Below are 27,980 nucleotides of genomic sequence, written 5' to 3' on the forward strand. Positions count from 1 at the left end.
TTGTGTCTAATAATACTAACTTTTCACCAGTTGGGATCACTCTCACAATGTTCTGTGATAGATTCTATATATTTTGTCAATAAACGCTATTCCTTCAGACTTGAGTATTTTTAAGTCTTTCTTTACAAATAACACAGACAGAGGCTCAGACATAGTCATGTAGCCATTTAATTTGTCACTAATGAACTGCATTTTAAAGATACTAGTGTTGAGAATGGGTGGACTTTAATGCTTGCAAGAAATACACTCCCGTGTCTGCAGCAAGATTTGTTTTTATTAAAAAGTATTGATGTGTACAGACAGGCAACTTTTGAGGGATTAAGACTACTCCGTGATGGCATTTCAGCCTTGTTTTTTAGTCTTTACAAGAATGCTGTTTTATCCGTCCACTCTCAGTACCAATTCAGAGACTGCATTTGATGGCCATTCTGAGCGTCTCAGTTGGTGATGTGGAAGTGAAGGGAGGAGGGGGTTCTGGTTATTGCTAACTTCAAGAAGGTTACTTATACTTTATTAGATCTCAGGTCTCGTTATCTGAGAGAAAAGAAAAGGTGAACTGACCAGATCATTGTTACGGTCCCCCCCAGACCTCACCGCGTCTCTCTTCCTGATGAAATACAAGTGTACGACAGAACCAATAAAATGAAAAGCAGGTTTGTCTGATGAAACGCCAGCATGGAGGTAGTGCACTGTGAGAATTTTGTTTTGTAGATTTTACGGGAAAATTGTAGACAAACCTGGTGACCATGATTCTGAGACTTTGGAAGCAATTGCAGAAAATGCGAAAGGCTTGTCTGGAATATCAGGAGAGAGGATTTGGGTGGAACTGAAAAAAATCCTCACTGGTAAACATGTGAATCATTTGATGCACCTCATCTATGATCTTGACGTGGCGCCTTACATAGGTGAGTCCAATTTAGTGTATTTTTTTGGCAGTGACACATCTGATTTAAAACTTTGTAAGGAAAAAAATGTTTAGTTAAACAACTCTAAAAGGAAAAGTGGAGTATTTTAAAATATGGTACACTCTGAAGTCAGTGGTAGGACAGTGCTTTCACAGGTAGGGGAAGGCCCAGAGATAGCACATTGTGGTGGTACCAAGTGGCCTCTGGAGCCAGCCCCTCCTGGGTTGGAAGGAGGCTTTGGTTCTTACCAGCTTTGTGACTTGGGTTATGTCCTTACCTGTCAGTTTCTGAATCTAAAAAAGGGTATGAAAATAATTGCATCTGTCCAGTGGAAGGGCTGAGAGGGTCAGTGAGTTAGTACATGTAAAAGCACTTAGAAGATTGACTCACGCGTGGAAATAGTTCAGTACGTGTTATAATGGGTATTCAGAAGGGACACTGGGACTCGGGGGGGGGGGTGCAGGGGAGGACAGCGGCGGGGTACCAGTGGTTCACCTGGCAGATGCCGCATCAGACTTGACCAGGAAGAAGTCCTAGGGACAGGGGCATTGCTGTTTATGAAAACAATGTTTGGCCTAGGACCGGAGTGTTTTTTATTAAATTTCTCCACTCTGAAAATGGGTAAAAATGCTTTTGTCCCTACAGGCTTACCTCCTAATGCAAGTTTAGAAGAATTTAACAAAGTGAGTAAGAATGTTGAAGGTTTTTCACCAAAGCCAATGACTCTTTTGACCTCATTATTCAAAGTACAGGATGATGTCACAAAATTGGATCTGAGGTTGAAGATTTCAAAAGAAGAGAAGAATCTTGGTTTATTTATAGTTAAAAACAGGAAAGATTTAATTAAAGCAACAGATAGTTCAGAGCCACTGAAACCCTATCAAGACTTCATTATAGATGTAAGTACATTCTAGGCTTGGTCAGAATGTAAGTCATCTTCCGTAACTGTAGAACGAATACATTAGTACTGAGACCCACAGTGCAATGTGTGGGTGTCACTTGCTTTAAATGAAAAAATGTCACAGTGAGCATTTATTTAAATTTCAGGGTAAGACCATTAGCAAGTGTGGTAATGTCTGATGAAACTGTGTGTGACTTTGGCCTTTAGTCTAGAGAGCCTGATGCAACTGCTCGCGTCTGTGAACTGCTCAAGTACCAGGGAGAGCACTGTCTTCTGAAGGAGATGCAGCGGTGGTCCATCCCTCCCTTTCCTGTAAGTGGCCATGACATCAGAAAAGTGGGCATTTCTTCTGGCAAAGAAATTGGGGTCCTCTTACAACAGTTGCGAGAACAGTGGAAGAAAAGTGGTTACCAAATGGAAAAAGATGAACTTCTGAGTTACATAAAGAAGACCTAAAAACTGGTGAGAGCTGGCTACTAAAAAGCAAGACAATGTTTGGTAAGACTAGGTCCCCCCACCCCTTCCTTTTAAAGACTTGAATATATAGCAGAATAAAAGCCAGTTTAGCATATTTTGTAAAATATAATTATATTTCAGGCACTAAACTGAAGTCTACCTCCTCTTAAATTGACTTGTATCACTGACCCTTGTATTTCTTTTGGAATAGTTCCTACTGAGAAGAGTGGAGTTGGATTCGCCTATCTTAGTCTGTCAAGGCCTTTTTAAAAAAGTGGTTTTTGTCTGTTTTTGCATAGGGCAGAACTAAGAGTGATCTTAAAAAGCAGTAACTGTCTTGAAGAAAAAAAAGTTTTATTATTTGCAATGGAAGTAACCGAGTTAATTTTATACAATAACTGTCTAAGTGTCAGGTTTTATGTAAACTGCAGAATAAACTTGTGCTTGAAAATAGTTGACAAATTTGCATCAAATATCCAATGTAAACTGTGAGGACCAGCTGTGCCCCAGGTGGCTTTCACTCCTGCACCCAGCACCGGCTCTGGCAAGCTGTGTTCCAGTCTGCAGTCAGTACTTTCCTGTCACAGCGATTTCCTTACCTGCCCGCTAAGCCTGGGAATGGTGAGCTTGCAGGTGACTCTTGAGCCTGTTACGTCACTAAACACTTCCTTTGGAGGATAAGTGTGGTGTCCGATAGTACGTGTCAGGTGCCGTGGATACATGGTGCTCCTGTCCCTTCAAAGTAAAGTAAAAAGTTGCACGGCACAGGGCGCCATTTCAGGTGCTGTATGCTGACATCTGATAACTGATCTTCCTCTCTCTGTTGCCAGTCATAGCATCTGTATTCTCTGCGGGCAAAGAGCAGTTCTAGACCTTGCTAAACCAGTTTTGGAAAGCATTATTTCTGTTAAAGCCCAGCTAAGAGGAAGTGTGGCAAACTCTCAGTATAACGGGCTGTGGTGCAGGAGAGGGAGCCTCTGAAGCGCCCGCACACAGGTCAGTGATGAGCTGTGGCAGAGAGTAGTAATGCACTGACGTGGGTGCGTGCTTCCATAGGCGAAGTATACAGGTTTTGCTATTTCGGAGGCCCGGTGTTGTCATGTATAAACCATTTTAACATAGTATTTATGTGCATGTTTTTAATATACCAGCAATTTTGTTTGCAAGTGTCGGTGAACAATGTAGAACATCCAGAGAGTCCACCTTTCGGGCGGAAGAGCAGGGCTCCCTCACCGCGGCGCCCCTCGGGACGTGTGCGTTCAGTGTAAGACCACGGGAGTAAAGGGTCAAGTCATAAAACTGAGGGTCCTAGCAGTAGTAGAGGGCGGGGGCGGGGGGGGGGGAGCGGCCCTTCCAGGCACACAGAGTCCGGCAGCTGCTGAAGAGCCCGCAGCAGCGCTCTTGAGCTGCTTTTTGTTTCTCTTCCCACAAACATGTAAAATGACAGGCAACTGCGGTTTTCACTCTAGGCAGTCAAACCATGGCAGGTTTGAAAAAAACAAAATATTGGTTGGTAAATTAACACATTAACAGTTTGTTTTTGGCTGCAGACATGTTACCTGATTAGCTGAACTTTTCCCAATGAATTATGCAAAGCAGTGAAGGTGTACACACAGAGGAAAGGATCCAATAACCCCTTCAGTGTATAAGCCAAGAGGTAGGTGGCAAATCGGTCTAGAACTTGACCTTCAAAATTATTTCTTACACCCAAGTTACCTGCTTATGAGTAGCTATGTTATACTACTTAAACAAAGAACATGTTTAATTTAGTTTTGCTCTTAAAGTTTACTTACAGATTTTCTTAAATTTACATTGAACAGCCTACAAAATACATTGTCTATGAAGGGGACAGGTTTTTTAGCATTTGTACTCTATAGTGGTTTAGATTCAAATTAAACTTTGGAACAGAATAACCAAACACTAAGCAAATACACAAAATACTATTTTTCACTAGCAAACATGTTAGGAAATGGAAACTTTATTTGGGGGCTCAAACTGCACATCTTAACTCTTTTTAATATTATTTTCAAAATTTACAAATCAGTATCTGAGAGAAACTAAGGGAAATCAGAAGGAACAAAGCCCTTTTAAAATAATGTACAGCGCCTTGCCTCTGTCGGGAGGGAACAGGTGCTTGTGCTGGGCACCCTCGCCGCGGGGCGCCTGCCGGGTGGTGCAGGCACGCCGCCCCTTCCCACGTATTAGGCTCAAATGATGAAGCGCACGTTATGGGTAATAACAGGCATGTCAGATACGGGTTTGTGTAGGAAACATGCTCCTGAGTTTCAGAGATGTCCTCCTGTCCTACAGTGACGTGCTGCCAGACACCACAGTCCTCAGGATAGTGGCACCAAGCTACTAAAGCAGCTAGTCCTGAAAACCGAGCGTTTGCGACTGCTTTTCATCCTTTTCAATAGTATGTTTAGTTTAAATCTTCAAATACTGTCTGACTAACAAACTCAACCTCCCCTATAACGCTGCTTTTTACTTAGGTGTGCATCAAAAGCAGTAGCAGACCTGACGTTAGAACACCGAGGTGTTAAAGAGCTGTAGCCTTACTGTGTCTGTTTACAAGCAGAGTATTACTTTGTCTGGGCTTATGTCATCTTCGGTGTCTGGAATCGTGGGCAACAAAGCAGATCGAGTCAAACCCCAGAATTTTTGAGGTGACATGTCTTTTTTGGTGGCTGTAAATTTCCATCCGATATGGCTCGCACAGACCCTGCACTGGGCAATAGTCCAGGCGTACCTACAAAATTAAGGAAAGGTATCAGCTACGGAAACTCATGTCCTTATCTCAGCCCCTCATCATATAAACCTGTGAGAAAGGCCGATCTTAGAACCAAAATCTGAGGATGGAGGAGAAGAAACACTCTGAGCTTTCACTCATACAGTCCCCTGAGACAAACCTCATGAAAAGATTTTCTAATTTGTATGGATCATGGTGATGCATCAGTCTCTGTCTACAAAAGGTACTTGGTTGTGCTCCTAAGCCATGCTCAAATATTTTCTCCAATGCCAAGAAAGAAAAAAGAATCTTCACAAGAATGTCTATATACAAATCGCTGGCTGTCAAGACGACATTCTAACTTGTACCTGCATTTCCTTTGCTGTTCTATATGGCAGTCAAGTTAGAAACAGCAACTGGCCATAGAAATACACTTGTGTGTGAGTTAGAATTGGGGATGGGGTGTGATAAGTATATTTCTCATATAAAATTCAAATTGATTTTGTCAAATATTTAACCAGGAATATAAGCAATGGCATTAGAGAAAACACCGAAAACCCAAGCCATGTAACTGCGACCACTTACCTTTATCCTAAGTATAGCTCACATTTAGTATTTATATTGTTACTTCTGGTTTTAGTTCTTAAGTGGGGTATCAGATAAGACTGGACCGTGGTTCTAAGGTCCAGAGGAGCAAGTATAATCACTATCCCTACTCAGCTTGCCTCTTTCAAAATGAAAAGGCTGACCCAGAATGTGGACCAGTAATGGGGTTCTTGAAGGTAAGAATCTAGTGAGGCCTCAGGTGGAGCTGCTGGCCCACGGTCGTACCGTGCAGGCCGTGGACTGAAAAGCAAAACACGGAAACTAGCAGAAAAGCAGGCAGGATTTGATGGTTTCTCTGTTTAGTGGTGTCTGTCGCTGTTTGGGTAACATTCTCTAGTTTCACACAGCTGTGTGTGTGGCTCAGAGCCTCAAAATACGGCCCGGAGACACGGCGGCCCCGGGAGGGACACGTCCGCCTGTAACTTCGGCGCAGTGAGCCCCGGACTGCGGCTCCCCCGTGTCTGAGGGCCCAGCCGCGCTGCCTGTCTCACCACCGACACATATCTGCTGATCAGCCGTCAGCTGTCGTTCTCGTGAGTCATAATTTTCAGACTGAGCTGACGGGGAAATGCAGCGAGTGCAGGCTGAGTGGACACTTAGACGGTGAGGAGAAGAGCAGGAGCCCCCTCCCTTCTCCCTGACGCTGCCTCAGCGAGTCCGTGCGGAAACAGCCGCTCCTAGCCACTTGCAGACTGAAGGACCTTTAAATGCACTTCACTGTCAACTGCTGAGTGTAATTCTAGCACCTCTGCCTAGGACTTGGAGGTTTTCTGCCCAGTTAAGGCAAAACCAGAACAGTAAAAGCGAGCAGCACGTTACCCAGGAAACCAGCTGTGATCTGTTGAAGGCCGGCCGATCAGATTCAAGTTGCAGGCCTTGTACACGGTCAGCGTCTCGTGCACGTATCCGTGAGGGTTCACGTAAGCTGCCATGGGCCCACACAGGGACAAACTGAAACAGAGACAGCACAGAGCGTAAGTCAGGGTGGAAAGGGAAAGTAAAAAGCCAGCTATTTAACCGAGGTTGGAAGAGCTGCAGTTTTTAATGGGTTAGGCGGTCGCTGGCAGTCAGCCCAGTCTTTAAGGAAACGAGTACTAGTTTTTCAAACCTTCCTCAAGATACACTGTAAGATACACGGAGTCTGAGTGGAACGGCAGGGACCGGCACCATGAGCCGACTACTGCTGCGAACAGCAGTTCCCTTGCCTTCCTGATTTATAATGACTCAAATACTTTCAGACACCGTTTTATCACACAGCATCAGAAGCACGTCCTGTATTATCTTTGGTCCTATGTGGCAATGCTGATATTTGATTGAACTATGTCTGAGGCACTCAGTCTGGGTCCCTAGGAATGGACAGACCGTCACCAAGGAGGTGGGCCCAGCTGTTGCAGTTTACAGGGCTTGTTATGGGGTGAGTCGCCCCGGACCCAGCCGCTGTCAGTCTGGGCGCCCCTCAGGAGGACCGTCTCACCCAGCACTGAGCTCAGGTGCCGACTGTAATGTAGTGGAGGAAAACGTGTGGAGAATGGAAATACGGTCTCGACTGTCAAATTCTGTTGAGGCAGTTAGTTAGGAAAATGTAGTTATTTAGACGTATACTAAAAATGTAATAAAGCACTCACCTGAATATTTCATTTTTGGTTGTTATTTCTGTTTCTTGACATTGTTTACAGCAAAGAGATGTACACTAAAAAATTGGGGAGAAAAATTAGTGGGGAAAATTCTCCAAGGTGGTGGTGATCCCTCTGAAGACCTTATTTTCCGTACAACTATTGAAAAATAGTTTTTAAAGATGGAGCAAGAAAAACACAATCTGAGCTCTGACACAGTCACCTACATAACTAATGAACTTGTAGGATAAAGAAGAGATGATAGAGACAAAAAAATATAACCACATATGTTCCAAGTAGAAGTCACGTGGTCACAAAGTCTAAACTCACCTAGTAAAAATGAAGGTCACACAGAACTATGCATTCGTATTTGGGGAATGCAAAACCATAGCAGTTCCTCTGTGATCCCAAATGAAATGTTTACAGTATCCTTTAAACTATGTTTAATGCAAACCATGATGGACAAACAACTAGTTCCCTAAGTGCACGACTCTGACAGGACCCTGTAGTCTGCTGGTCCCAGCAGTGCCCCCGAGCCCTCGAGACTGACTGACGAACACGTGTGCGCTTTACTCACTTTGTTCATAATGTCTAGTTCACAGCGAAGTCGTTGGATAGCACTACCAATTTTAAGGAGCTGAATTCTCAATACATCATCAATAGGAAGACAAGCAGCTACTCTGTAAGAAAAATCTGAAAGGCACGGTGGGGTTGTCAAGCTTTAAACTTACAAAAGCAGGTAAATGTGCTAAGTCTTTTTATATAAACTGTCTGTACAGGCGTCCCAAAGAGCACGTTTTACAAAATTTTAAACAATACTAAAACACATCAGCTATCACGTATACACTCCTAGGAAGTTCTAAAATGTAACTTCTTTTTCCATACCTGTTTTTATAACTATTCTTTCAAATGAAATGTGAAATCCAATCCATGTTAGAAGTCGCTTGTTTGCTAAGGGGCTGGAAAAACAGCTAAACTGGACCTCATTAGCAGCTGTGGGTACTATATGTAATGAGGTAAAGAGGTCCTGGAACTGGGGCCACTTTTAAAGGCATCTTAAAGAACAGGGAAAGGAGGGTTTTTACACTCCAATAGTGTTTCCGGATGCAAGCCACTCACTGCAATTTGAACCTGTTATGAAAACCCTGACTAAAATAGGAGTGCTTAAGAATTTATGACATTTGTTGCAATGATTTAAAAATACTAATTTTTACTTTGTAATTGCTCAAACCAAAAGCAAAGTGTAATGCTTTTCAGAATACTAATTTAAAAAAGTAAACATTTTTGGATTCGTTAAACAGAGAACGAAATAGTTTCAGTGAGCATCCCAGGAAGGAAACTGACTTTCATACCTATTGGATTTGAAGGAAGCGAATCCTCCTTCAGATTTTCATCCCATTCACGCAGCTGTTTCTTGATTCTATCCATTAAAGTTTCCTTGTTTGAAAGAAAAGTAGCCATAATAAAGTTCACAGACGTTTTGCACTTTATCATCAGCTTTTCCACTTTATAAACGCAATGAACCTAATAAACCAGTAGCAACTTAAGTCATTATTCCGTATTGATATTTCCAATTTAAATGTGTCTGTTTTCTTACGCAGAAATGACCAAAGCCCCAACTCTGCCCGGCGCTGAGCTGGTTTTCCACTGCCCCCCCCCCGCCCCAGTCTCGCCGTCTCGGGGCGCGTGCGCCGTCCGCAGCCGCTGAGCCCCCCGCCCCTCTCGGCCTTCCTGGGCAGCCCTTCCTGACGCAGTGCCTGTAAGCTGCACTCGCACCTGCCACCCACCAGCCTTCCCTGGCATCTGTCAACTATGGAAGAGTGCTTACCATCTTCACAGGGGCACACTCAAAATCAGCACACCAGGGATCAGGAGACGGAAGTTAGTATACTCTTGTAGAAACAATGAATGGTTATAGAAATCTAAATGTAACTGTCGCTTGACTCAACACAATTTCAAATGCTTTCTATTGAACCCTAAAACACTTCACTGTCTTACAACTTCAGGACCAGCCACTATAAACTGATGGAAAACTGAGAGCCTGTCAGTTAGAAGGCAAGTCCACACAGCAGCATCTCCGATGCCTGCCTGGTCCCCGTAAACGTAATGAGCGGCATTAACGCCACAAATAACATCCCACTTGGCACGGAAGCTTGTTTTGTTCCACTGAGCCTTACTGTGACGTGGCTTCCGCCAGACACAAAGTTGGAGGTGAGTTACTTACAGCGTCATATAAGGAATACAGCCAGCGAGGCCATGAAGTCAAATTGGCACAATGAAACTTTCTCTGAAAACAAAGGGGGAAAGGTCACCTAAAAATACCACAGTTAAGCACAGGCAAATCCCACGGAATAATAAACACCTGATTCAAGTGAGAGCTAACAGCCGGAGGAGTTGAGACATAAGAAGCGAAGGTGGGACTCCTGGCCCGGGGTCCTTCCCTCCCTCCCTCCCTTTCCCAGAAGGTGTCTGAGCAACCGATCAGGAGAGGTGTCTGTTTCTTTCTCAAAGTGTGTGTGTCGGGGGGGCTTCATTTCTTTAAGATGCATAAAAAAATCAGTTTCTCACCTTCTGGTATTTCTGCCACCATTTATATGAACACTGGTCTTCCCATGAGACAGGTTTTGAAGGAAATATCTGGCACTTATTGAGGGATTCCAACTGCACTGCAGACATGGTTGAAGGCAACACACATTCAGGAAGAATCTGCACTTTAGCTTGCTGGATTCTAAATAAAGAGAACCAAGCATGCTGTTCACTTTTAAGATAAACTAACTCCACCTATTAACTTTATAAACATTAAGAGTAATTTTACATACTAAGATTTTCAAAGTTTTCTTTTTTACACATAGTCATCAAATGCTGATGTTAAGACACAAAGTTTCAGAAAATACTTCATGAATCATACGGTTAAAACCAAAGATAATTCAAGATTTTTGATCTCACTGTGGAACAGACATGGAGATGTTTATCTTTCAGATACAGTCTATAAATGAAACAAAATTACAAAAAAACCTACATAAAACCAATCCCTACTGCAGATCATGATAGTTCTAAATTAATTTCTCAGATTCTTACCATGCCCGACCCCTGCCCCATCTCTGTCTGCTGCCCGACTCCTACATTACCCTTCTCATAAATCACCCAGTCTGAGGAGCAGCAGAGAGAAGAGAAAATCTAGGGCCCATTTACACGGCTGACGTTAGCTCAGGCTGGACAATTACATGCAGCCGTATTTCCGTGTGCATTCCTTTCCTCATTCTTAAACATTTATCATAAATATGCAAAGAACCAAAGTAGCCATCATCTTTTTTTACTTAAAAATTATTTAAATTCTCATGATAGGAAAGTCACCATTCCAGAATGCTACTTGGGAACATCACAGTTGCGAACATCACAGTTGCAAACATCTTGTGATTTGAAGTCAAGAGGAAGGCCGTGCCCCTGAGCCACTGTCTCCTGAGGCATCCTATCTCCTAGGACAGCTTTCCAGGGCAGGAGGCATCCACACATCCGAATGCCTAAACAAAACACCGTCAGACTGCCAGAGTCATATATGAAAAGTCTCTGCTTCATAATTGTTCAGGAAGTCTAAAGTGGTCTTTTGCTGTCACCACTGGCTCAACACAAAAAGTTATGACATTTTGATATTAAGTGAAAACAGCCAAGCATGTCTGAAAATATGTAATTTAATTTCACCATATTAGACTCACTCCATTAACTTCACTTCCTTCCTGAAAGTTCAATTTTATGTCTACGTGACTTTGGAAAATGGTAAAATAAATGTGACTATGCTCAAACTATGTTCAAACGTTATTATTAGAGCATATTAAAAAAATTCACTGAATCAAGAATTAATTGTTTTACCCACTGAGCACATAAACTTTTATTATGATACACACATTAATGCTACCGAAAAACCAGCTCAGTGGGCATGTGAACAATGAGTCTGCACACAGGCTGGCTGAGCTGCCTCACCGGGGTGAGCTCCGCCCCGTTCCGTCAGCGAGACCCGCCCAGGGCCTGCTGCACACATGGCCGCTGCTCCCTCCCAGCAGCCGAGTTTGTTTCTTCCCAACCTGTTTATGGCAGTTGTTTTGGGATTATAGTTAAGTAATTTATATAAATATTATAGCAACCAATAGAATATGAGTACAAAATTAAAACTGCTTCAATGAATTGCAGGTTGAGCCCCCCAAAATGCTTTCAAATTAGGTTTAGACAATTCCAATGGGAGGAAAACAACTGCACAGATCTGGGAGGAGTCTACACTCAAACTGCCTTGTATCTTCAAAAACTCTCTTTAAAGAAAACCTCCATGTGTAACTTGCAGACACAGGCCGCACAACGAAAGCAGTTTACGCAAGACAGCTGCTGCCCTCTCTCATCTGAACCCGAGCGGGAGACGGCAGCCGTCGAGGAGAACGAGGGAGGGCACGCTTACACATCACTTACACATTTTCAGTTAAAATGTTTAAGGTATATTCTGTGTAACTTTTTATGATTTCCAGTTTTAATTAATCTTTTCAACTAACAATTGTCTCAACATGACACGTAAGAGGACTTCTTTTGTAATTCCAAGTAGAGTACTCCCCTCCCTCTCTACATGCTAAGAAATACTCAGGAGTTTCTGAAGGGTCCTACGTTGATGCAGCCATGCACTTCTATTTTTTTAAAGTAATTTTTCCAAAAAAATGCCATGTGTTCCGAAGATACAAAAAAGTTAAATCTCTTAATTTGGACATTAGAATGTAGCGGTGTACTTGTTATATACGAAGGGTCATTTATGTAAAAGACGAATGACAGCTACCTGCTACGATGCTACTAAAAGAAAAGGAGGCTGCCCTGAGTTGCAGGTGTGCTTGGAGGAATCGTGGTACAGCGGGAAGAGCACTGGTTTGGAAGCCGGGGACCTAGAGCCAACCGGCTGTGCCTACTGGCTGAATAACTTCAGGCCAATTGTCAACCTCTCTGGCACCTAGTTGCCTTGTTTAAAAAAAGAGGAGCTGCTAGCAGATTACCTCCACAGTTTCCTCCACTTCACCAATTCCAGTGAAGGTGGTTACGGGACCAGAAGGGCCGTGGAACCAGAGAATTCTAACTCCATGGAGATCTTTGACATTAAGACAGACCCTTTAGTGAGACGCCATTGGGGGGGGGGTGGGATCGAAGGAATACCAGGGAGACCGTGCGCTTTCCCAGCCTCACAACTAGAGTCAGGTGTTAATTCCTTGCCTTGTTTTCAGCGTTAATGGTCTACTGCCATCTAGTGTTCAAACTAGTTTCCACAATCGAAAGTCACTGATGTCAGCAGTCGCAGAAATAAAACTTTTCCCCAGGTCAGTCTGCCATTATGGTTTCTGGAATATAGTATTCACAAGTGTTCAAAATTTTATAAACCTGAGAGTAGTCTTAGTGAGATCCAAAGCAAGAGAACAGCCTGCTAACTGTCTCCATGCAGAGCCCTCGGGGGAGAGTCTTTCATTCAGGCATGTAACAGTTACGGTCCTAAATGCAGCGCACAGAGCGGTCTCAGCCACTGTCCTGCAGCGGCTCGCCTCTTGAGGGAGACAGACACACAGTCCTGTAAGGACAGGACACCGTTCCATGATCGGGGAGGGGAGGGGGTACCCGCGGAAAGGACCGCGAACCTCTGCGGCCCCTGTGCCCCTTCCCTCCTCCTTCCTTGCTCCATCTGGCCCGAGGGTGACTGACCCACTGGTTTTTTCACAGTTCACAGTAATGTTTAGTAACACCCACTATGTGAACAAAACAGAGAAAAAGTGATTCCCCTCATGTCGCTCTTACTTTTAAATCTTTAAAAAAAACCCCAAACCTCTGAATGTCCAAGTGTTCAAAGACATTACCTGTGCAACACAGAGATCTGACAAGATTTTCAACACTGGCTGCAGATTAGAGACCAACTCACTAGGGCTGGGGGACCCAAGAATCTGTATCTCTCTGAGTCTTCACTGACGACTCTTACATGCCGGGGCTGAGAACCACTCCCGCAAAAGGTAACGTGCACGGGGGCAGGTACAGCTCAGTGGCAGAGCACGTGCTTAGCATGCTCAAGGTCCTGGGTTCAATTCCCAGAACCTCCATTAAAAATAAATAAACCTAATGACTTCCCCCAACTAAAAATTTTTTAAAAAGTAAAAAAAAATTAAAAAAGAAAGGTAAAATGCAGTGTTCAGGACAAATGCTCTGCGGGGTTTTTTTTTTTTTTTATTTTAAGAGATACAAGTGAACTGGATGTTTTCAAAATGAAGTATCTCTTAAATCTGTGAAAAAGCCCTAATCACGAGAGCTATGCCAGAATGGTCACTGCTAGAACAGAGCCCTCAGAAGACTTCTAAGCTGGGTAAGGCCCAGGGACAAGAGGCACCTACTGGTAACGTATTAAGCACACAATACACTGACAGGCGACAGAACGTTCTCCCTGCAGATGCGCACTCAGTGCGGACGGTGTCCACGGCTGACAGCGCACGGAGGCCACTCACCCTTTTTCAACCTGAGGAGAGGTCTTCAATCCAAAAGAAGCCCTGCCCCAAATAACACTGCCCACTGGGTTTACATTACTGTTCTCAAACCTGGGGGGAGACAGAATCGGCTGGAAATCCTAAGAGGAGATGCCATGGCCTCACCCCGGACCCCATTGCCCTCTAGGAAAGGGAGGCGAGGGTGGAGCTCGAACATGTAGTTTTAGAAAGTTCCCCGGGGATTCTGACGCACAGCAAAGTTGGAAACCATTAGGCTACACCTTCAAAGGGAAGGACAGCTAGTTAAAAGGTACAAAGTGTCAAGGGTCAGTGGAACAGAAAAAATACAAGAGAACCACTCCACTTTACGACATTTAAGAGGCTCTAAGGAAGAGGTGTCTCTTACCCATCTGACTGTGTTCTGAGCTCGAGGACTTTGAATCTCTGCCTTCCGATCGCTTTCACTTTCACAATCTCAATTCCAAAATCCTGCTCTTCCCGATAGGCGTATATCTCCGCTGTTGTTCCAAACTGTGCTTCCCTTTCCTGTGCGTTACTTCCAGGGGACATTTGAAAAGGAAATAGTTTTGAACATTCAATTTTCAAATATGAAAGGTGACAAAAGCAATACACGTGGGACAACTTATCACAAATGGCTCTCACTGCAAAGCTATTCTATTTTTATTTATTTTAAAAAGCACTCAGGGAATTGAGATATATAGAGGCGTCAGGAAGTGTAATTAGGGCTCATTAGGAAAAGAAGAGATTTCTAGTCACTGAAAATGATCCAGGACTGACAGGGGTTTAAACTGTCATTTCCCAAACCAGACATGCTTTGCGTCCGAAGCCCATCAATTCTGCCCCTTATCGGCAGCACTGCACTGCGGCAGGGACTTCCTGTATCGAGTTCCTGCCTCCACTGCTGAATTCCTCTAGCTGTCTGAGGACACATGAAATTCAGCTTCCATATACCACTGGTCTGTACAGGACAACTCAGGGTTTTGGGACTGAGAAATTAACAAGTCACTCCTTTGTAAAAGTAATCCTTTACATTACATTGTAAAATAAGAGTCTGGAAATGTTTTTCCTTAAATAATGATATAAAACCTTTCAAATACCAGAAAGTTAACTGCATGTGAAAGTAAATGTTTGATTTAGACGGTAACGATCACAACGAAACACTCCAACTTGCACTTTCAAACTTTTCGTCCCTCCCCACCCTTGTCCAGTCTCCTGCGCACGCGAAACGGCCGTCCGTTTTGGCCCTCACAACCTCAGCCGTGACTGCACGACAGAGACTGTGAAGCCAGCTCGGGCTAGGTGTTACCTGTAAGCCAGAACCGCGAAGGTCCTGTCCCTCTGAATCAGATTCCGCACCATGCTGACTTCCTGAGGGCGCGAGAGCTGCAGGGGCAGGGTCTGCCCCGGGATCAGGATCATCGTCACCTGCGGCAGCACCGGGATCACCGGGCAGCTGTCCTCGTCGTGCAGCGTCCTGCCGTGAAACTCCTCCATGTCCGCGCCCAGGTACTGGAGGGGAGCACACAGCGCGGCGTCAGCGGCGCGGCCGACTCGGGCCAGAAACACGCGCGGAAGACGCAGGAGCGGAGCAGCAGCGAGAACCCCGAGGGGCCAGCACTTGAACAGTGAGCTCGGGGTGATCGGGACCCCACACTGACGTCAATTTGTGACTCTTAGATGTAGAGTTTCTAAATTTTTTGTGAAGAATCTATCGCATACAAACAAATTCAAGAGCATTTTTTAAGTTCCAAATGCTCTGACTAAGCTAAACACCTCTCTGTACAAAGAGCACAAACACAAGTGTAAAATGTCAGTGTGTTAAGTAACTCCCGGGACCTAGTGGGACAGAGTGAGAGCTACTGTGATGGTTCCACTGCCAGTGAAGACGAAGGAGGGCAACCAGTAACTGCACAGAATTATAACCAGTCATAGACATAGTATCAAACTGCTTTAAAATTACAGCTAAGACCCTCGATCCACTGGCAAGGAGCCCACGTCCTTGTCCACAACTTCTCATGTGGGGTGACATCCAGTAACAGTAAAACCAACCATTTGTTTCTAGGAACTTTTATCCACAGGTAAGTGTATGTCTCTATCACACCAGATCTGCTACAACAGTACGTACTGTATGTGATGTTGGGAGACTGGTATCAAAATTTATGATGTTTGGTTTCTTGGCTTCTTTGACATCCTGGTCTTCAACTTCCATTTCAATTTCTTCATCTTCTTCCTCATCCTCTGCTATAAAAGTAAAATATTATAAGGAAAACAAAAACACACAGAGGCATGAACATGTCAAAGCTTTCCAATATTTTCCTACATGAGGATTCTGGGCCCTTGAAAGAGGGGTTCTTTTAAACACCATACACACTTGGGGGCTGTTGACAGTACTGTGCAGGGGCAGCCAGGGCGCTGGGGTCTAGGCAGGACTCTGCCACTGCTTTGTTAAATCAGCCTTTCCTTTTGGAACAGTTTAAGACTCACTGAAAAGGTACAAAGATAGTACGGAGTGTCCCTGTATAGTTCACATGCTTCTCCCCTCCAGTTAACAGCCCATATGGGTCAGGGACATTTGTCATGACTGAGAAATCAGCGTTGGCACATCGCTATTAACGAAACACATTTTGTTTGGATTTCCTTAGTTTTTTCCTAATATCCATTTTCTTTTCCTGCACTGCATCCAGGACATCACATTACAGTTGGCTGTTATGTCCCTTTGCCTCCTCTGGGCTGGGCTGGTTCCTCAGACTTGCTGTTTTAGATGGCCTGCACAGTTTCGAGGGCTCCTGGTCAGGCATTTTGTAGAACGTCCCTCAACTAGGATGTGAGTTTTGGGGAGGAACACCAGGGAGGTGAGGGGCCGTTTTCGTCACGTCACATCAGGGTGCGCACTGTCAACGAGACTTACAGCTGCTGCTAGTGACCTTGAGCACCTGGCTGAGGTGCGCCGGTCAGACCTCTCCACTGCAAACCTGGCGTCTCCCTCCTTTGCACACGGTACTCTTTGGAAGCAAGTCATGAGGCACAACCCACACCTAAGGGGCAGGGTTCGCGTCCCGCCTCTCTGAAGGGGGACTATCTGAACAAATTATCTGAGATTCTTCTCATGGGAGATTTCTCTCTCCTCCTCTGCTGGTAACTCATTTTGACACCTTAGAAAACTCATCCCCCTGATTAAACCTTAGCTTCCTCATCTGAAAGATGACCGGCATGAACAAGACAATCTCTTGGGTTCTTTCAAACATTTAACTTTAAAAGAGTTTCTAGAGAAGACAGGAAGGAAGGAGGGAGGGAGCGAGGGAGGGAAGGGAATAAACCAAGCAAGCCCCCAAGTAAAGTTCTAAACAGATAAAGCATTTCTATAAAATAGTCATTTTCCTTTGTGCATGTCATTATTTAAATTAAACCACCTCCAGCTAGGTCCCTAACAAGATAACACACATCTTTTTCAATACAGCAACTGCCTTGGACTCTCTACTAATTCTTAAGAGTTACTTAGATATCTGGCTTTGTCAAAGAGAACAACGTAACTATTACACCTAAAATTCAAATGCTCAGTGATTTAATACTTCATACAAAATTTTCCTTAGCACAAAGAAATTTCTACAAGAGACTAAGAAATAACTAAGAAAAATCAAAACTGGTAACAAAAATATTCTGAATTGGCTTCCTTGTATTCACCATTCTGACTTTCACTAGGCACTCTGACACTTTATTGCTCTGTTACACAAAGTTTAAAAGATCAACTCTCAGCTCAAAGGCTAGAATTCATAATTTTAAAGTTCACATTTTAACTGCTCTGACTTCTAGTCTCTGAATGATTTCCATATAAAAAGTAGCCTCTTATAGATATGGATGAAACCTACTTCCCCCTACTTGAATGGTTATTAATGTTTTGTTTGCCTGGGACAGATTCTTCGAATCTTAAATACTAAGCTACTGCCTTGGCACTTAAGGGGGATGACTCTTCAAATACTGCATGGATGTACAGACAATCCAATGTTTCTAAACATAAAATCCATGTATGATTTGCAAAAGGATTATTATTATATAGACAACGTCCTTGAGCCCTCTCCTGATTTTTTTTGACACAACACACACTGACTGTTCAGAGCTACCAGGGTGAAGTCTGATGACTCATCTCATGCAGGAGCACCATGTGGATGCCAACAGAGCATCAGCATCCTCCCTGATACACTGGGTTTGGCACGGACGGGGCCAGGCTGATGTCTCTGAAAAAAAACAGTTCAGCTCTTCAGTTGACTCCAATTCAGCTAGGTTGGCTTCAGCATCTTTGACTCTGATTCTGACTAATTTTTATGGAAAAGGCCCTTCCTACATGATGGGCATGCATTCAGTCTCTTCCTTCTCCAATCCACGCCACTCCACCACTCCAGCGGGCAAGTTAATCCTCCAAGCATAGCTTCCCTTAAGTCTGAAACTCACAACTGTTTCTTGGCCACCCACAGGGAAAAAACTCCCAGTCCCGCTGGAGAGAGACATGCACACTTCCCAACACCTCAACCCAACCTGCTCTCCAGGCCTCATCTTCTGCAAGCCCATCCTCAGTTATATGCTTTTGGAGGTCTCCAACTGCACCACCCAGGGCTCCTCATCAGACCCTCTCGGCCCTGCATAATCCCTCCCTCTGATGGACCGTAGCAGCATTCACTTATCTGGCCCAAATCAGCTGCCTTCTGCTAGTTTTATTTTCAGAATCAAGCATTAGACTGTGTATCACACCTCTTTCCATCTCCACCTAACACACTTCCTCGCACACAGTGAAGGGACTCAGCTAACACTCTCAGTTTGGCTGACACGCCTCTTGGAAAGCATCTCTTTGCTAGAGCATTCCATGACAAGACTGTACAATTATCCCATTTTTTTTCCTGCCCAGTATTCCAACATAGGCCATGATTCAATTTTCATGAAGCATAAGGCAAACAGAAAATGGAGTTGAACATGACAGTCCCAAGTATCTCTAATTAAGCACATTCTATCTCTAATTTAGCATATTCTATCATGTGCTCGAACTATACGCCTGAGAAAAACAGACCAAAACACTGTTCCACAGTGAAGTGGTTAAGAGACACCAACTATGCGGACAAACAGACTCAGACAGCAGTCCTGGCTCTGCAACTGTGTGACCTTGGGCAAGTCACTGAATTCATCTGCCAATTCGTTTCTCACCCCCCAAGTCGGGAACAGAAAAGTGATGTGGGGAGGATGAAACGGACAAACGCACGCGAGGGGCTGACTGCGGGGCCGCTGACACGGTAAGGGCTTAATACGTGTCAGCGGTCACTCTTATCAAAGGGAAGAAGTCCAGGAGGAGTCCTGGCGGCTAGGCTGACCCAGGCTTCCCCTCTCCCCCCAGCCGGCTTCAGACCATTTCCTCGGGGCTACGTTCTGGACACACGGAGGCCGGCCGGCGAGCACGGGCCCCTGGCTTAGGCGGCAAACCCCGCCCCCCGAGCCCTCGTCCCCAGCCCCGGCCACCCAGCCGCGGAGAAAAGCGCCGTGACTCGGGCGCCGGCCGGTGGGCCGACGCGCGACCGCCGCCCGGCGCGGTCCCAACGCTCCGCAACCCCGCCCGCCTCCCTGCCCGCGGCTCGGGCGTCGCCCCCTCCCGCCGCCGGGGACCGGCCCCAGGCGGTTACCAGGTAGGAGCGGCAGGTGATTGCCCATGTTGTGCGCAGCGTCCTGCGGGTCTCCCTCGCCAGCCATGTCTGTTTACCCGCAAAGGAGCCTGGGACAGGGCGGCGCCGGGGCCGCGGAGGGAGGGTCCGCGCCGCGCAGCCGCCGAGTCCGGCCCACAGCGCCCCCTGGCGGCGCCCGCGGGGCAGACAGCGCGCCGGCCGGGCCTGGAAACCGCCGCGAGGACCCGGCGCTGCGTCCGCTGACACTGCGGCTCCGTGCCCGCCGCGCCTGTTCCAGCCCCTGGCACGACGTTTCACACTTGGGAAAACTGAGGCTCAGACTAGTCTCCACCTCGCTCTTAACGAAGGGGGCGGGGAGCAAATACAAACATGTCTATACAGCATTAACTCCAATTCTTAAAGGAAAAATTATATATATGAAGACTGGGGAAAAGCAGTTGTTCCGAGGGCGGTTGGGTTATAGCTGATTCTCTTTCCGACAATCTCAGTAGTTTCCAGTTAAAAATTAACACGTATTAATCAGGAACAATACTCGAAATGGTGATTACACAGAAGAGAAAGAGACCTATGATTGGCTAGTCAGAATATAAAATTTAAAAATATAAAATTTATATAGAATATAAAATGCTTACTTCAACTAGGAAAAATGAGGCATTATATGCACCCCTCTCGAAGCGAAGACTATAGAATGCAAAAAGAAACATAATTCTGTTACAATGGTGGGGTTGTCACTGGTAAGATTTTTCATTTTGGAGGACGGGCAAAAGTTTTTTTGGTGCCTTTTCAACATCTTTTCAGCAAAGAAGGAAACTGAAAAAATCCTTACATAAAATAAAATAAAATATCTAGACATAGGGTGGGGGAGTGGAAGGGTGAGAGGAGGCTGCAGCATTGTTCTGGAGAAAACATTAACCAATCTGGTATTTTAAAAAATATGTGTTCTGAAAATTCTCTCACTGAAAAGTTAAAAGCCAAAACCCTCCTTGGGAGAGAGGCTGATAAATCTATTGTGTATCATTCTGCCTTCTGTCCCGGCATCTCTCTGTGGCCTTGGTCGTCATTTATGGCTGCAATGAACCCATTTGCCAAACAAGAACGGGCCAAACTGTGTTCCAGATTTGTTCTAGTTAATAATGCCTGCAGTGTTAATGCTACCATCACCTCTTATGATTACACATAAGCTGCAGGTTACAGGTCGATAACAATCACATGTGGTACATTATCGTGCTGGGTCAGCAGAGTTAAGGTGATCACCCGAGACAGCTGGAGGATGACACTATATCAGAATGAGAGGAAGGGAAACACCGGATAGAACTATAGAAAGATGAGGGAATGGGCTGGTATGTGTGAGGGGGTGTGTGGGGGTGTGTGGGGGGGTGGGGGGGTGGGGGGAGGGGCCATATCGAGTATACATATATATACATTATCACTTTCACTATGGTTTATAAATTACAAAGAACTGTGCTTACCTACAGCAGAAGTTTCTTTACATAGCAAACATCTGGCCCCTAAAGCAGGACTCTCTGACTTTGCCGGGTCCTCCCCAGAGGTGGCATCAGAACCATGCTGTGCACCCTGGGTCAGCCAAGAACCAGCTGTGAGCCGGGCAGGGTCAGCAGATGTGGCTGGAAAAGCGCTGCTCCTCTTTCTTCTTTTGTGCTCGGCCTCAGGGTCAGCGACGCGACCATCTGCGGTATCTTTTCCTCCCCGTGCGCCTCCTTGTCCTCGCCTCCTTTCATGTTCACCATCTGCTCCTTCCTTCATTTCATCCCTCCAGCATCTAACCAGTCAGCCATAGCTACTTCTTTCAATGGGGGTAACAACAAATGATCACTGAACAAAAGCATCTCAGCAAGCAGGTTTCTTGGATTAAGCCCTGGTTATTAAAACCAAAAAGGAAAACATGATCATTCACCATGTATTTTTAATTGGGTAACTTTATCCTGAAACAACGCATTGTACTGAGTGGCTCCTGCTTCCTCTTGCTTGTACGCAATGAGTCCATTGAGAAGGAGCTCTGCAAACCAGCGGGAAAGGAAACTCAGAGCGTCAGAGATCTTTGTCAAGAGTGGGCTTTAATAGTACATATTTAAGGCTGATACTAGATGAGAGAAAATGCAAATCAAAAAAGCCTGACCGCACTTTCCATTCCCAGCTTCTGTGCCACCTTGACCGCACGGGCTACACATCCTGAGACGAGACCTTTTTTGGCTCCCTTTGGCTTTTGTATTATCTGTATATATATTCTGAATGAGTTAAAGAATGCTGCTCCCTTAGTCTAGGCAGTCAGATCTCTCTTGCCTGGATTACTGCAAGAGCTTCTGTAATGGTTTTTTGGCTTCCACTCTTGGCTCCCCATCCCAGCTCACTCTCAACAAAGCAGCCAGAGGGATCCCCTTAAAGCACAAGTCCGACCACGTGACTCCCCTGCCCAGAACCCTGCCCTCAGCCCCCCAACTTGCTGTAACCCACTTTCTCACAGTGGCCCCCACGTCCTGCTCTGACCTCCCTTCTCTACCCTCCAGCCTCCCTCTCCTCTGGTCTTTTCACACAACCAAGTGGGGGCCACTCCTACCCTCAGGGCCTTTGCACTGGCCATTCCCTTTGCCTAGAATGCTCTTCCCCCACATAGAAACATGACTTACTCCAAGACATCTTCCAGTTCTTGGATCAAATGTCCCTCCTTTGGAAGTCTTTCTTTCCCAGACTACCCAATGTCACATTACAACCCCACCCTCGGTCTCATCACCCTCCATCCTCCTTTTCTGTCCAATTTCTTTAAAGCATTGATCAACTTCTAAAATACTATGATGAATTACCTTTTAAAATTATCCTCTCCACTCCAAGAATGTAAACTCAGTGGGGGAGGTCAGAGATCTGTGCCTCTTTTGTTTACTCCTGTGTTCCAAGGGCCTGGCACTTACTAATAAGTGCTCAAAAAATGTCTATAGAATGAATGAATGAATGAATGAATGAATGAATTGCAGTTATGAGAGACATGATTGACTGACCTAACACTGATTCCTCTCTTCTTTCTTGCTAAGACCCCTCAGTTTGTTTGGGGCCATGGTGTGCTCAGCCCTTGGGGTCATGTTTGCTCCAAACCGGTCACTGCCCACTCCCCTTCCCCATGATCCTTTGCAGCTAGTGGCCACATGACGCCATTCTGGCTGATGTAACAACGGGATCGTCTTCTGGGCAGCCACGGAGAACAGCGAGAAGGAAAAGTTTTTCCTTCATGATTAAAGGAAAGAATTTCATTCCTACTCACTCCTGCAGGGGTGAAGGTTAAGCCCCACACTGTTGTGCCCAATAAAATCAGCCAGGCTAGTCCCAACAGCCAAAATCGTTTTTAAAGGAAATAATGGATTTCAGTAAAAGCAAAGCCAGATTTATTTAAAGATATATTCTATTATCATTTTTAAATGAAGGGATTAATTCCTTAATTTTGGAATTGTGTAAATCTTCCAATTCTTTACCTTTTCTGCAAAAGCTCATGGAAGTGACAGATTTACCTTGTCCCCAGAAGCCTCTCCTGCTCTTTCAGGGTGGCAGTTCTCAATTAAGACAGAGGTCAAAACCTGGTGACCCCCAAGCTAGAATTATAAGGATGTGTTTGGGCTTTGTGGTATTTTGAGTTTTTTAATGAACTGATAATATTTAGAAATTGAAGCGTACACATACAAATACCAGTTTCCTTTTAAAAATGGGAAGACTTGGCAATTGGTCAGATTCATGCCTAGGAACGATTATCTTGAACCAACTGGCAGACGCCCTTTCAGGTGGGGCAACACTGGTTGGCCAAAGGCTGCAACCAGCCAGTGTGTCACCTGCCCAGATCCGTCTGGCACTGTGTTCACAACCTCTTGTAAGAGCACGTATAGGGAGAGTGACACCACGTTCCGATCTGCCCAGGACAGTCCTGCCCCATTCCACTCTCCAAAGTGTGCCAGTTTGGGCAAATACTTTATGCGGCCCACGGAAGTGCCTGGAGCACCGTATCTGTGCAGTCTTCCACAACCAGTGCCAAGAACGTAGGAAAAAAATCTTTGAAATTAAAATCCTGGTAATTCTCATGTTTCTAGTTTCCAGAAATCACAGACAGATTTCTAAACTCATCCAAGTGGAGAAATCTTAATCTGGGTGTGTGTGTGTGTGTGTGTGTGTGTGTGTGTGTGTGTGTGTGGTGTGTGTGTGTGTGTGTGTGTGTGTGTGTGTACTGCATACCAGGAAAGGAAAAGCAATACTGTCCAGCCATGCATCTTGTCCTTACTTCTCACCTCCACGTGCTGTGTCTGTAGCAGCTCTACGTGCAGCTCGGCATCTATGATCCTGTAACTCCCGGAGCTACAAGGGGAGGAAAGATGAATCCTGCCTGCTCTGTGCAGACCTAGAGGGGAGAGAGCAGGCATACGACCAGACGTGGTGAGAATATTTCATTGCCCCTTCAAAATGTGGACTGTTTCATGAACCACTTCACTTTCGTATTTCAGTAATACGGTGAATAATTTGGGATTTGAAAACATACCTTTTGGACATCTTCCACTGCTACAGCGATAGTTTCAGGCACCCCAGAGTCTATTCAAGTCCCAAGCATGTTGGATTCTTCGCCGAGATGATTACTGGTGATGATACTGACTGCCGCAATTTACCGAGACCTGCTGCCATCCCCTCCGTCTCTGACTTGACAGGTAAAGTAGGGAAGACCTTGCAGGACAGGAAAACGCTGGGCAACTTATGCTCTTCATGACTCACCCAGAAACTCTTCCTGATGCCACATGCTGTTTCCACCGCAGTTAAGGAAGCAGAGGGGTCCAGGGAATTGCAGGGAGATGAACACAGAGCACGGAGTGCAGAGTCCTAGGTTCCAGTCATTGGCTTGCTTCCGGCTCTGGTCTCAGCTGGGTCATCGCCATGTCCTCCCCTTGGCCTTTTATTCCTCGCCGTCTGTGTAAGGGTGTACCACGGCCAGGAAATGTGAAGTTTTGAAATTAGAGCAAAATCTCAGTGGCTTAACACATATGGTTTTTTCCCTCCTTGTTTTGCTCAAATCAGGTCTGTTTTGAGTTTGGGGATTCTCCGAGGTGGATTCCCAGTCTAGGCTGCTTCTCTCCTGTGCACCTCTTCATTGGTACAAACGTCCATGATCACTGATTGCCATGGGGGAAGAAAAAGCCAGAAGAATTGAGCACTGCCTCTTAAATGCTTCAGCTTACCAGTGACACACGTCCCCTCCACGCACACTGCCCTGGCCAAAGTGAATCCTAAGGCCACGCCTGACTTAAAATACTTTGTCTTTTGATTAATAACGTCTGTCACCGGGAGGAACCAAGTCAGAGGTTTTCCCGTGTGTGTGTGTGTGCGCATGTGCACGCGTACATAAATGTATATATAAATACAAACATATACACACACACACACACATATATATATACACATATATTCAGATATATACGCACATATACGTTTCAGAATACTTCGCCCAAATGAAATTTACACGGATGCATAAATAAATAAAACAAATGTAAGTGGAACTGCTGAGGCTGACGCTTTCGGCTCCCATCACCCTCCCACACTTAGCAGGGACCGTGGTTGGACACTCCCTCTGATGCCATCTAATGACCAGGAACAGAATAACGTCACAAGCTTCTAGCTTAAAAGTGAGAGGCCAGCACCACGACCAAACTCCGATGCAACCAGAGTAAGATGTCTCATAACAGCCGTGCTGTATGAGAAAGTCAAGCAGTTCATGAGGGAAAAGAGTAGAGAGACAGGGAAACCAACCAAATTAGGATCTGAATAAATATACTTTTGACAGCAGGCAGAGGGCTTGGGTCCCCAGATTCCAGTAAAAATATTCTTAGACGCCATTGACATTAGTGAACCATCTGTGTTAAGATGTAGCAGAAAAATTTAGACCCTTTGTGTTAACCAGAAAAGATACGTCATGGGAAGTTAGTAATGGATGCATGAGTAATGCGGCTTTCAATTAAAGAAAAATAGAAAGATGGAGAAAAGCATCTACTAATGAGTTTAGTAGAGAAACTAACTGGAAAGCCACCTAGGCGGAAAAAGGCTACGACGGTTTGCAGGCCGGGGCCAGAGCCGAGAACAGAGCCCGATGCGTTCAGAGACAAAGCTCATGCTGAGACTCCAGACTCCAAATTTCTTGGCAACTCAGATCAATGAGCACGTTCACGGCATGTCTGCTACGTGCGAGGTGGTGTCACCAGAACCGGGGAGACTGACATTGCAAAGGAACAGACAGGAGTGCCTGTCCTCAGGGAGCTTACGTTCCCCGGGGAGAATGGGGACAATGAGCTGGCGGAGCGAAAAGATGATGGACTAACACATAACCCTGCGTTTGGCAGGGTTGTCGTCTGAAGGTGGAGGTGGGGGAGTGGCGGGATATAAATCACCTGACAAAGTGTCCAGGGCAGTGGGCCATATGACACCTTTTTTTTTTTCCTCAAGAGAAACTGTGATATTTGAACCGTGACGACTGCTGGAAGGAGTGGACACACTTCTATGAGGAGCACAGGGACCTTCTAAGAGGAGAAGGATGGAGGAGATGCGCGGCCTCACCACTCCTTCCGACACTGCTGGACTCAGCACGGACGCAGGGCTAGATATTGGCGGTCGCAGGAGCAGCACATAGAAGCTTCTCTTTCCACTGTTCAGCTTTCAGCGGTGGCATCAGACCGCCGCATGTGGACAAGAGCAGCTGGTAGGCCTCACAGTGTACACATCCTCGACAGGCAAGCACTGACGGGTCTGATCACTCACCAGTGTTCCTTCGTGAGAATGACTTACGGACTTGTATCAGCCATTCAAGAGCTTAATCAAAAACTAGGGACCCAAGAAGAGGGACCTCCTGATCTAAAAGGAGTTACTTTCAGTCTTTACATCTAGACATGTATCCCATGGAAATAATTCACAGGGCAGAGAAAAATTTATGCAAAGTGGTGTTGATGTTAGCATTACTTAAAACATGCAAGGTGGAAACAAACTTAACGTCCAATCTCTTCCGAGTCATCTGATACCTTCCTAATGAATTGTTTTTCTGCTCAAGTGAGTCAGCTCCAGTTTCTTTTTGCTACTGATATACATGGAAATAAATGCACAGATGAAATAATACACAGTCAAAATAATGAAATATCCTGATTTTGTGGTTACCTCCTGATACTGGGATTCCCACCCCCTCAACCTGAACTGGATTCTAAACCCTTTCTATTTTCCCAAGAGGTCACGATCACAGTAATTTATCAGCAAACGTAACTGTAAGTAAGTACTTCCCTTATTTAAAAAAATTAAGAGGAGGTATGTATTTTTTTTCCAAAGAGGTCGCGACAGCAGCTGACATCAGACACACACAGATGTGGCACGTGCTACCCAGAGGCCCCTGCCGCGGGACAGGAGCACAGAACGGCCGCCTTGACTGGCTGGAGTCAGACGCCGGGCTTGAGGTCACTGCCGCCCAAACGGACACATACGAAACCCCGCCGCGCGGACCAGCGCGAGGCGCAGCCGCGCTCCCGAGATCGCCGTCGCTGCGCTGAGTCTCCCGTGCGCCTGCGCTGCCCGGCAGAGCACTTCCTCTAAACTGGGGGGCTGAGTTCTGCTTCTGTCACTCACACGCTAAGCCGAGCTGCCTGCTTTGCACACATCCTTTCGCTGAGCTGACGGCCACCGTGAGGGGGGGGGGGCCATCACGCCTACTTCTTAAGATCTCCAGTCACTGTCTCCCTATGAACTGGGAGGTTCAGGCTGAAAGATTTTCTAGGTCCCAATCACCTTTCATTTTCTGTGACTCTGTGAATTCAGATCTTAGCTCACAGTGTGCTCCTTAACCTTTGTCTTTCCACTGCCTGGATACACTTCTGATTTCTCGTCCTGCTAGAGATCTGCAGCCCTGTTCCTGCTTCTCTCGGCCCTGCTGGACACTCCTCAGCTCCGCCCAAGACAGAAAACGTGAGAAGCCAATCCATGGGGCTGGGAGAAGAGGAACGGATGCTGGTTTCACTAGAGCAGAGTTTCCTACGGTGCGGCCCTGAGTCCACTGCAGGCTACAGGAGTCTTCCCAGATGGGTTATAAATGTATCCCAGGATGTACGTCTTTTCTTTGGAGACAGAAGACCCAAACCTGTAGATGTTCATTTTGATGCACAACTAAGGACTATTTACTAATAAAGTTAAAAAACATGGGTAACTGAAACTTGGTTTTCATCGACTGAAATTAGGGTGTTATTAGGGTTTGCTAAAGACTTTAATTTTATATTCTATTAAGAACTGTGGCCACCACCCAGTGCCTTGGAAACACTGCAAAGCTTCTACTGAGAACATACAAGCGTGAGGTGAAGGGATTCCCACGGCTTTCGGGGAGGTGCTGCCTTACACTCACCACACCCGGGCCATCTCAGCGGGTCTCGGTCCTAGACTGTTGCTTGTACTGTTGCATGAATTAATTAACGCAGCTGAGAAATGATGCTGGGATTTGCTTTTGTTGATTGTGATGTTGGCCGAATGAGGCATTTTCAGCGACTTTACCGTCACCTTGTTCACTCCAGGTTCAGCCATCTCGGGGTTCTTCTGCTCCAGGAAGCCAGAC

General features: G+C 45.6%; 2 protein-coding genes across 11 annotated transcripts in view; one reads left to right on the forward strand and one right to left on the reverse strand.

Annotated features, from left to right (window-relative positions):
• The window catches only part of TRNT1 (tRNA nucleotidyl transferase 1), a 23,681-nt gene extending 16,448 nt beyond the window's left edge, over window positions 1–7,233 (forward strand). For 5 of the 7 annotated variants that reach the window (XM_006196508.4, XM_072941744.1, XM_072941746.1 and 2 more), the window contains exons 6-8: window positions 712–905; window positions 1,551–1,804; window positions 2,014–3,386. In XM_006196508.4, the coding sequence (XP_006196570.1) occupies window positions 712–905; window positions 1,551–1,804; window positions 2,014–2,262 (697 nt within the window). In that variant the 3' untranslated portion in view covers window positions 2,263–3,386. Of the gene's footprint in view, window positions 1–711; window positions 906–1,550; window positions 1,805–2,013; window positions 3,527–3,795 lie in introns of those variants that run through there. The other 2 variants (XR_012060740.1, XR_012060741.1) reach the window with 2 other exon arrangements.
• CRBN (cereblon) lies at window positions 4,221–21,244 on the reverse strand. Of its 4 annotated transcripts, none has more exons than XM_072941740.1 (11): window positions 20,842–21,244; window positions 15,838–15,953; window positions 15,019–15,221; window positions 14,098–14,247; window positions 9,778–9,937; window positions 9,434–9,496; window positions 8,562–8,646; window positions 7,787–7,902; window positions 7,222–7,286; window positions 6,416–6,547; window positions 4,221–5,011 (listed from the first exon to the last, which is right to left on the reverse strand). In XM_072941740.1, the coding sequence occupies exons 1-11, from the start codon at window positions 21,134–21,136 to the stop codon at window positions 4,831–4,833; spliced, it is 1,566 nt and encodes a 521-aa protein (XP_072797841.1). In that variant the 5' UTR covers window positions 21,137–21,244; the 3' UTR covers window positions 4,221–4,830. The 4 variants fall into 4 exon arrangements, with proteins under 4 accessions (XP_072797841.1, XP_006196571.3, XP_072797843.1 ...); XM_006196509.4 differs by lacking the exon at window positions 20,842–21,244 and adding an exon at window positions 19,373–19,487; XM_072941742.1 differs by lacking the exon at window positions 20,842–21,244 and adding an exon at window positions 19,373–19,474 and having other exon boundaries at window positions 15,838–15,950.
• Between the last annotated feature and the right edge of the window lie 6,736 nt (window positions 21,245–27,980).

The sequence above is a fragment of the Vicugna pacos genome, chromosome 17 (genome assembly GCF_048564905.1).
Source record: "Vicugna pacos chromosome 17, VicPac4, whole genome shotgun sequence".
Taxonomy (NCBI): Eukaryota; Metazoa; Chordata; class Mammalia; order Artiodactyla; family Camelidae; genus Vicugna; species Vicugna pacos.

Bases quoted from the DNA above. Each gene is read 5' to 3' on its own strand.
- CRBN (XM_072941740.1), bottom strand. From the start codon at position 21,136: ATGAAGGAAGGAGCAGATGGTGAACATGAAAGGAGGCGAGGACAAGGA. The intron at 8,647-9,433 runs GTAAGTAACTCA...CTTTCAAACAAG, and splicing joins TGTATTCCTTATATGACGCT to GAAACTTTAATGGATAGAAT. The intron at 7,287-7,786 runs GTGAGTAAAGCG...CCAATTTTTTAG, and splicing joins AACTAGACATTATGAACAAA to TGTACATCTCTTTGCTGTAA.